This window comes from Egretta garzetta, unplaced genomic scaffold (assembly GCF_000687185.1).
Source record: "Egretta garzetta isolate BGI_Z169 unplaced genomic scaffold, ASM68718v1 scaffold243, whole genome shotgun sequence".
NCBI lineage: Eukaryota > Metazoa > Chordata > Aves > Pelecaniformes > Ardeidae > Egretta > Egretta garzetta.
In genome coordinates this window covers 723178-733672 of record NW_009259041.1, presented here as the reverse complement: position 1 = coordinate 733672, position 10495 = coordinate 723178, and the positions used below count along the sequence as shown (strand labels likewise).

General features: G+C 46.2%; 1 protein-coding gene across 2 annotated transcripts in view; it reads right to left on the bottom strand.

Annotated features, from left to right (window-relative positions):
- Positions 1-4987, bottom strand: part of SMAP2 (small ArfGAP2) — a 12661-nt gene extending 7674 nt beyond the window's left edge. The window contains exon 1 of one of the 2 annotated variants that reach the window (XM_035890559.1): positions 4777-4987. In XM_035890559.1, the coding sequence (XP_035746452.1) occupies positions 4777-4795 (19 nt within the window). In that variant the 5' untranslated portion in view covers positions 4796-4987. Of the gene's footprint in view, positions 1-3223; positions 3309-4776 lie in introns of those variants that run through there. The other variant, XM_009634965.2, reaches the window with a different exon arrangement.
- Positions 4988-10495: the final 5508 nt, after the last annotated feature.

The window sequence follows — 10495 nt, the reverse complement described above, 5'->3', positions numbered from 1 at the left end:
TGCTGCTCAAATAATCAGTGCTTTGCAGAACAGGAGCCTGTCGGCAGCAGCATGAGGCAAATGAAATTTGTCCAGCTGAATCAAACTCCAAATGAACTTCCTGCTCATTAAAATTAGCATTCGGTGCCTTGGGCAGTGAGGAATATTACAGGGTTTCTTTGGCTGAAGGCAAGGGTACCCTGAGGAAGAGAGCCTGTCCTAACCAGGCTGCCACCAAGGAGGCAGTGGGCCAAAGCCCAGACACCCAGGTTAGGTTGGGTCAGATGCAACATGCAGAGGCACCAACCCAAACACCCACTCTTACCAGACCTTTGCCTGCAGCTAATGCCCCCAGCCATCACGCTAAACCAACATTTGTACCATTTCATGCTATATAAAGCACTTAGTTTTGTGCTGGGTTGGATGGGTTTTGATGCAAATGTAAACAAGCCTCCCACTTCCCTCTTTTGAGGCCACGATGAAGGAGCTCGCAGCAGAAATCACAGGAGGAAGTGCTGAGTGAAGATGTGGCTGGGGACAGCTTTGCACAGCCATTTCCCCGAAGTTTCACATGCTGTTTTCAAGGTGACTGACTTGCAGAAAGCCCCAGGTGGGATTTACAGCTGCGAGTTGGGTCACATGTTGCATCATTTAACTTCCCAAGAACTAAACCAAGCTGAAGACTGCACCAAAGCTCCAGTGATTGAGCACTGACAGAAGGGGGGAAAAAAACACCTTCGTAGAAGTTAAGGCACAATTTTTCAGAGAAAAATGTTTTTCTATCTGTAAGTCACTTTAGAGAACACCACAGCAGCGTTTATCAGCATTGCTCGAGCCCTATCTTCCCTTGCAGCCTTTGTGCACACCCTGACACTCACCCCAAATTGCCTGCACGAGGGCACAGCGTGCCACGGGGAGCGCTTCGCCCTCGGGCTTCGGTGAATCATGGAAACTTATATGCAAAAGGTTTTAGGACAAGGCTAACAGAAACATTTAGCTTGTTAAACCACTAGAAAGAAGCATGAAGGAAATTGGTCCCCGCATGAATACTCTCGCTAATGTTATAAAAATAGTTCCCTCGAGGCTGGCATCCTCGCAGCCACCAGATGGCTTTAGAGCTTAGGGCCTAAACGAAAACTCACTTCCCATATGCAAAACTGGGAGTTTGCTGCAATGACAACCAGTATCAGACACGCAAGCCTGATGCTGCAGCCACCTCTGTTCCAGTATTACGGCTAATTTTAACATCCACGGTAAGCAAGTTACTTGGCACCAACTTGAGCTGGGCATAGCTTGTTCAGTTCTGCTTAAGCATCTCGTGCCTCTGTTCACCTCATACGTGCACAAGTCCTTTCTGGAGAATGCTGACTGTTTGCAGGTGAACAAGAGAGTACAGAAAACGGTGGGTTTGAGTAAGGATGGGATACTAATCAAAACAGACCTAAGAGCCCAGATATACACCCAGTTCTGGCACAGTATGAAGGCTAGCTCAGACCACCTTGGGATACATTCCTAGCCTGGCAGTGGTCACGGAAAGATCACGAGCTTAAAAGCATCTACTGCTCAGCCAGTTTTCATTTTAGAAAGCTGCACTGAATACCAGAGCGTATTCCTAAGCGAGGATGCACCACCCTCCAGCAGAGGCTAGAAAGCTGTGTGCAAGAAACTCAGCTGCCCCATCAGTGCTTCCATGAGGCACTTTCACAGCCTGTTTTATATCCCAGCCTGTCAAAATAAATGCCGCATACCAAGCTGATCATACCAGCTTAAGTTAGCATCTAAGCCAGAATCATTAATGCTTACAAGGACTGTCTGAATGATCTGCCCTTATTGCAAAGGCTCCCAATTCCCTTTAACCCCCCCAGCACAGCCTGGCCAGGGCACTTCACACACTGTCTTAAGCACTTGCTCAAAGTTTACACCCTTGAGTGTTTTTAATCAAGGAATCCCAAGGGGATTCACTCCTCACCCTTTAACCAGGCATTAGATTTTTGGCTCAAGCTACTCCTGCAAGTTTCTTCAGTAATAACCCTCCAGAAGGCATTTAAAAATAAAACAGAAGTTGGCTGCAAAGCCACTGCGTCAGGAAAAAAATAGCTGCTTTCACAGGCAGGAAGGAGAGCGCATCGCTATTCAAAGCGTGATGAAATATTCTTAGTGCAAACAATCATTTGACTCACAGGCTCCCTGCCTGCAAGCGCTCCGGCAAAAGCCCAGCTGTAACAGGGAAATGTGCCTGCTCAGCCCATTGATCCCAGCTAACACTGCTGCATGTGTTGGACTACGGCAACGTACAACTCACAGGGGAAGTGGATGTGGGAAATTCTCCTCGGAGTGGGATAATCCCTGCGAGACGACATTCACATCCTCTCGGACAAGCCTTCACCAGAACTTGGAAATTTCTCATCGAGTCAAAGTTGAAAAGCCCTACTTTTTGCAGAGCCAAATGAGGAAATAGCCAAGTATCCAAGAGCTTCCTTTGACTTGTGATTTCCTTATTCTGGAAAGAGATTGCTTAATGACTTACTGAAATTCATTCCGCTCATAGGAAAGCTATGCCAAAGGCTGTCTCACAAAAGAACTTCCTCTCCTCTTTACTGTAGACGTCTGTTCTGCAGTCAAACGTTCAGATTAGTTTGGGGAAACAAGGTAAACTCTGCTAGCGAGCAAGAAATAGAGTTAAACTCAGCTTCAACATCTCTACATTATGCTATTTAGTTATTAACACAGGCCAGTTACTGGCCTGCACACGCATCCTGGTACAGGCGTCTGAGATTTGTGAAGCACTAACACTTGCACATACGCTCAGATTTAGTGCCAGACTAAGCTATTTGAGTAGTTTTCAGGAAGCCATTGGAACCCAGTGAAACAGGGATGCTAAAGCCAAAAAGCTCTGTAGCAAGCGAGTTTGATAAGGACACGTGCCTAGTTAAGTAGTTTAGTAGTTATGTGCCTAGTTAAGTAGTTTAGTAGTTCAAAACCTCAACTTTACGCCACCCTTTGAAAGATGAAAGAGCTGTTTTAGGGGCTTTTCTTTGCCTTTTTTTCCCATTAGAAGATTGCTGCAGTAATTATAGGTTTTAACCTCTCTGCATAAAAAAGAAAGAGCCAGAGGCATCTACGGGGGTTGAAAATATTGCTTCTGACAACAGCTTGGAGTTTTGCCTTAAGAATCTTCTTGGCTGTATTAGCAAGAACCAGCATACTCCCTCCATCCCCAAACCATAACATTTGCTACAGGTACCTTACTGGCCAAGTCAGACCAAGCTGACTGGTGCTGGCTCCGTTTCCTGAGGAACAGGACAAGGGGCAATGGGCACAAACTGAAGGAGAAGAGGTTCCAGTTGAAGATGAGGAAGAACTTGTTGACTTTGAGGGTGCCCGAGCCCTGGCCCAGGCTGCCCAGGGGGGCTGTGGAGTCTCCTTCTCTGGAGATCTTCAACCCCCGCCTGGACGCTGTCCTGTGCCCCCTGCTCTGGGTGAGCCTGCTTGGGCAGGGGGGTGGGACGGGGTGAGCTCCCAAGGGCCCTTCCAGCCCTTGCCATTCTGTGAATCTTCTACACTTTACCAGAAATGCACAACATTGGAGTGCCTGGTGGCCTTGAAGGTATCTACACAGCAGCATTTGATCTCTTTCAGTAGCAGCAAGCTTGCAGAAGCAGCCTTCAGCACACGTCCTATCACCGTTATGATCTTGTTCTTTGAAAAGTGCTGTGATGATACGAATGCAGATGAAGCAAGGTGGAGGCAACTGAAATAGATGCTGTGACCAGCAGGGTGGGTCCTTCAGTGATGTTTATTACCTCAGTAAATATGCAGCAAGAGTGAATTTTGAGCAGATGCTATGGTAAGAATCCATGCAAGAGAACTGGCTAACATTACCACAATGACTAAAAAAATATATAAAAATCAGCCAAGTTCCATGATCCATGTATTTCCTGTGGAGATCAGCATAGTAAGAGTCCCAACACAGAGATGCTCAATATCCGAGATCAGGATTTCATAGCGTTCCAGAGACTACATAACAGATGTCCAAGCACTAGGTTTTCCCCAAAACTACACACGAGTCAGTCCTAGAAGTTGCTAGGGTAAAGGCAGCAGATTTCAAGGCCTGAATTTCCCTGAAATGCAAAAAACCCCTTAGGTAATAGGCAAACACCCATCCCTGTGCCCAAATGCACATAAAGCAGGGCAGAAACTCACGCTATTTTACACCACCAAAATTCAGCTTAGAATTTCTCCACCATCAAATCCCTTAGAAGACATCTGCTGACACAGTTTTAATTCTTCACTGCATTTAAAAAAATATTTAGACCCTATCCTCCCATCTCATTTGAGTTGTAGAGATATGTAGAAGTCACCAAGCCCTTAAAATAGCTCCTAACAGAGGAAGGAGTCTCAGCTCCTGGGCCACTTTTTGCTTGCTTGAGAATCTCTTCAGTATCTAGAGCTGGACATGAACTACTTTTCACTATCAAAGTTACCAAAAAGGACTTGACATTCGTAAGGAAAGGGCATAACCTGGCCAGCAAGGAATGGCATGTTTTGCCAAAAATAGAGGTAAGCAGTTTAACAAGGCACTGAAGGTCTGATCGAAGCTGGATTTACCTGCGCTATGCAGTCAGAGGAAGCTTTGCTCTAAGACAGTTTCTCTTAAAAGCTCAAACTTTTTCTGTCCTAGATTTCCTGGGACACACGAAGTAATCACTGTTCTGGATCAACCTGAAGGAGACCAAAGCTATTCTTGATTCTCTAGTTAGTTTTGATAACCTACTTGCATTTTGAAAGATAAATTACCTTTAAACCGCAGAGGCATTTTCTGAAGAAGCTGTCACCCAAGTTCCTGAGCATGTCTGATACCTTATGTAATTCATCTGGCAGTTACTATAGGAACAAACTTTTCCTAAAGTTGCAGCTATGCTCGGAGAATCACATGGCATTTTTGGACCCTTAATTTACAGCCTTTGCTACACAGCCGCTCGCCACACAGGCTCTCCATTGCACAGGTGGGGCAATACAGCTGCTACAGCAGAACAAGGGTATTAAAGCTGACATGGTTTGCTGAGATAATCCTCCAAGCAGGGGGTATCTTCGTTATCTATTTCTGGCAGATGTAGAGACATGCATCCCCGTGCGTGACTCAGAGCTCTGCATATCTTTTCTTAAAGGCTATCTTCCTACAACTCTCCTCTCACAAACCCATTCCAGAATAAGTCCCCACTGGAGAGGCTGAGGCTTTTTTCCTCACTTTGTGGCTTGAATGGGAAGTTACAGCTTCAAGCAGGCAAATGTAGGGTCAGGCTCAGAGCTAGAGCAAGCTGTGCCCCCTCCCAGCCAGCCTTACACCATGGCAGCACTGCTCAGACTTCTCAGATGAAGATCACCAAGGGATTAAGTCAATCTCACAGATAAAGTTAATTTCCGCACATTTACACTCACTTGGAATTAAGACTGCTTTGTGCAGAAGACTACTCCTCTCAGACCCGACTTGAGCTGAGCAAAACAGTTCAAAAGCAGAAGAGAAAATGAGCGTTCATGAAGATCACTGCAGAATATTGTGACTGCAGCTGAGAATTAAAATGAGTACACAAGCACATACGCATCCCCTCTGGCAAGCTTCCATTACATAAGACTGAGCTTTCCCCTAATACAAGATTTTCTAAGGCAAGCTGAGAAGCTCTAGTCCTACCGCTTTGGTTTTTGAAGCCCACTGCAGGCAAACTGTATGCATCGCTACCCACTGCTCACTTTTCCCATAACGATCATTTCTTCGTCACATGCAGTTGTTCTAGGCAGCTATTTAAAAAGTTACTCTTCATGTTGCTTTTACTGAAAAGGAAATTCAGCTGCAATTCAACAGTCTACTGATGGAGGAGTTGAGTCACAACAGATTCTTGTTGAATATCAGCAACATGTTTTTTATTAATACTAGTTTGGCTGGGCTAAACCATCTGTAATAAGCCAACTCCCCCATTCCACTGGAAGTCACCCCCCCTTAACTGCACCTACTCTAGCCCCAAGCTTTTTATCCCGCTCTTGCCGCTTCCCATCCAATATTTAACCACCTCTTCACAGGTTTTCAAAGTCCCACCCCTCTTTCAGAGAAGACTGCTTGAAGAATTAGACCTGGGTTTGTGTTGTGTTCAACAACACACAGTTTCCCATCTAACCACTAAAGTTAGAAGAAGGGGTTGATTTCAGCATGGAACCCACAGTTCTCACAAGACACAAGGGATGAAGGGAAGAGTCAGACAAACCAGGAGGAGCACAGGGCAACCTTAGCTGATGGACAGATACAGCAGTCCTCGCTGGTGCTCCCTGTGGAGGAACCTGCCGTTCCGACGTCAACCAAACTGGATCCAAGGAGCCTGTTGGATAGATAGGACTGGAAGAGCAGAGGGGAAGAGTTTGGGAGAAGGAGAGAATCAAATAGAATTAGCGGTATGTTACACAACTTCAGCACAGAACTTCAGAGTCAGAAACGCAGAGAAGAATCCAGTTAAAGTTACTCAACACAAGATGTTTTCCATTTACTGGAAGACATCTGAACACTTAGGTCAAGTCCAACTTGCACAGATTACACCACACCCCTCCTTCATCTACGACACAATTTCAGCCTCCAGACTCTTGATGTTCAGCAGCATATCTTGTGACAGATACTCAATACAGCCGGCCTGCTCGACAGTCACACTATCTTACACAGATATCAAACCACAACAGCCACACAACTGCCCTCAGAAGGCCCTTTGCCATGAGAAATGCACTGGTAGAAGAGATCCCGCTCTCACTCATCATCAGCTTCTCTTCCGAGGTGTTTTGTTCAAGCAATTCATACAAAGACCTTAAAAAAGAGGATTATGATAATTCATCACTCCAGCTTTTAGTGAAGACAGCCGCTCTACCCCCTCAGCCATGCTGGGCAGCCCCGAGAGGAGAGCTGCATCCCTGCAGGCAGGGCAGGGCTGCTAGGACTCCACCCTGGATCATTGCCTTTCATCATTAATATCAGTATCGTGATAGCATTCAGAGCTGCATGTGAAAGCCACCGAGATGAGTAACCTTTGATAGCACTTGCAAGGGGAAATCAGCTGTTCTGTTTGTGCCCAACATGGCCAGATTATGCCCGGAAAGGCTGCCACTGAGCTCCCAAGTCCCCTTTTGATCAAGTAATGAAGACCCCTCACACATACACCTAAATTTTCACTCCTAAGATCCACTGCCAGAAAGCAGTCGAGCCACGCTCTGCTTCGGCACTTGCTACCCGTTCACCCGCTTTTGGTCAGATCACCCAGTTCACCCACAGTTGCTTTAGACAAAGTTTGCAATGCAAAGAGGAAGAAGCAGGCAAGAGATCTCGCCCAACTTCCTCCAAAACAAAAGCCTCTAACCACTGCAGTGTTTATTGTTGCAGAAGCAAAAACCACCCCAGCCTTTCTTTCCCAGTTTCCTTGTCCTTTTTTTTTTCCCCACCCCTCTCCAACAACTTAGACCCCAGATGTGAAGGGAAGCCAAAGGGAAACCATCAAGCTCCTGCTTCTGCAGTTCTCCTTTCAGGTTCATCTGTGTAGCTCTTACAGAAGAGATAGGCAGAGCAAGCATGGGAGACCATCGCTGTCTCCAACAACTTGTCAGAAGAAACGCCTTGAGAAGAGCAATGCGCCCCACGGAAGTTACTTGAACCCCAAACATAGGAGGGAAGGAGAGTATGTTGGAGAAACTAGTTTTCCCTCCTTATCACGCTTAAAGATGCAAGTTGGACGAGGAACCACTTGTATGCACTGCCTGATGGAAAGTGAGGAACACCACCACCACAGAAGACTACCTTCTCTCTAAGCAATCACTTTGAGGGCAAAGGAGAAGGAAAATACCCAACTGCTCACCGAAACAGCATAGCCAACGAGAGCGTGTTTGCTATGCTGGTCCCAGAGTGCGGGGCCCAACCAGCAGCCAGCATCAGAGCTGATGTTCCTGACAACTCAACTTTTACCCTAACACCGAGAATTTCCGCAGAGCGTGAAATCAAGTGGGTACGTACTAGCACTGCGGCTCACACTAACAGGTACCGTAATCTCGTTTAGCTCTGTATATAGAAGTGGAAAAAATACAGTAATGAAACCCAGCAAGTAGTTAGGTCATTGGGAACAGGCATAATGGAAGTGTGGGTGGCATCTGAACAGTCTCTGCCTATGTGTCATGCGAGCTTTGAAATGCTCAGATCAAGCAGCAAACCACTACAAAATTCAGTAGCTTCAGCATAAAAACAGATGGTCGAAAGCCAGTGTTTTATTGTAAAAGTGTCTTGATAGGTGCTGTATGAGCTGCCAGGTTCCTACCTTGCCTTCAACTTTGAAACTCATGCAAAAATCCTTCTGATGGGGAATGTGAGCTGATGAAGGAGTGAGCCAGCAGAAGAAACACCACCTGCCACCACCAACCAGCAGCTGGTGACCAGATTTCAGCCGTGACCTTGGCAAACTACTCTTCACACAACTGTACACAAGTACATTCCTCGTGTATCTCAACTAGCATAGTCAGACTCGCAATCGGGTGAAACCCCAGCAACCATCAGTACAGAAAAGCAGCTATTCTTCCAGGTAGCACTGGAAATGTTGAGGGAAGCCATCTGGAGCTGGCAAATACCACATGGCCTCTCATTAGTGCAGACTTGCACAGAGTTTTAGTTATTAAGAAGCCATACATCAAATAAAATGTGCTCTTTACTCTGCACAAGTACACCCAGGCCTCATTTCCATACGCAAAGCAGAGCATTGCGGTTACCTTCAGTAGCCCTAAGAATTAACATCAAGCCTTCCTCGTCATCATTGCAAACCAGCACCAGTGCCTTGCTGGGAGAACCCAGAAATGCAGCCCAGTATGATGCTTTGACTGGCCCCAATTACAGTCAGATACCTGTCTGGAGAGCTTATTGCATCTACACCTCCTGCGGCCACAGACTGCGTATGTTGCCCTGAAGAATGAGATCTCACACCTCCATGAATCTCATTAGTAGAGCAGATAATTATTTTGCCAGCTAACTGAGTACAACGGAAGCCTGCAACCTATCTTCCCAGACACAAGCAGCTTCCAGCTTTAGTGGCAACACTGAACCATACGCTTCAACTTCTACACATAATTAATGGAATATTGCATTTCCAGGATGTAGTACGAACAGGAGAAGCCATATAATCACATCAAAACAAGTATCCTGGAACTGTGATGAGAATTTGTTTCCATATTGTGTACATTACCATCTCATGCCTCAAAAGAGAAGACAAGACAGCTATTTTTGCCCTTGGTGCTGGCATTAGGAGCCAAGAGATAAGCAGTTTGCAAGCAAGAGGAATGTTCTGCGCTCTGCCAACACCACCGTGTTTCAACTTACATGGTCAACCAAACCCAGGTGTGAAGCATCCCAAAATACACCATCTCCAAGATAAGACAGGTTGTTACGATGAGGTTACTATGGTTTGGGGTTTTTTTTTGGAGAAGGGCTGATAAAAAGCCTTAATAGCACCATTTTTAACATTGTTCAGCAGTGCTCTCTGCAGTTTTTAGAGGTCACGCTGAGGTGACCAAGTCTCCCATTTACAGATGGGCACAGAAAGACAGCCCCTGCTCCAAGTTCATTTATTGCAGCTATTGGGAAACAAACCTCAAGTTCAGATCTCCAAAGCATTATAATAGCTCATTAACACAGAATTGTAGGTAGGCATGGGCATAACCTTAACCCTTTTGCTGCAGAAAAGCAAAGCATTTCACAGTAGCAAGCTACAGAAAGGCATCTGCCTCACCATGGAACAAGTAACAGTTGTTTTATTCATTTGGCTTTGTCTCCTAGAATTCAGACATTCACATCTGACTTCCTCTCTACTCCACTCCTTTCTAAGAAGAGTAAGGATTGCAACATGCCTTGAAATCAGCATTAAATGGAAAAGGAAGAACAGGACAAAATATGTAATTCCGTCACTGGCACTTGGTTCCAGGGCTAGCTACAACTCCTTCCTTTTCCTTACACACTGCACCTTCAAATACTGCTCCTACCTGAGTCTCTAAACACGATCTGCCGCTCCCGTTACAGCTCTGATTTACAGGGCATTACTCCTCAGCTGGAATGCCCTCCAAAATTACACAACGCCAGCTTTCCAGGCTCCTCTTAACACAAAACTTCTCCGGAAGAGCAGTCCCTGCACACGATGAAGGGGTTTCACACTGGTGTTTGAAATCAAGCCCCAGGGCAGCCGGGGGGCCGATGAGTTCCCACACGCAGATCTCGGGCAGTTTCCCACTCGAAGGACGGGCCCAGCAGAGCCACAGAAGCGGGGTCAGAGAAGCACCAGGAGCAGATGCTCTGACAGGAGCACCTCCAGCTGCAACTATCAGTGAACTAAACCACACTGAAGCCAAGTCTGGGGCTTTTAAAAAATTTTTTTTTCCCCCCAATAGCAAGCACCTGCTCAACCAGAGGGGAAACCACCGACTCTGCTACAGCCCCCCCACCGCTCGGCCTCAGCCTTGG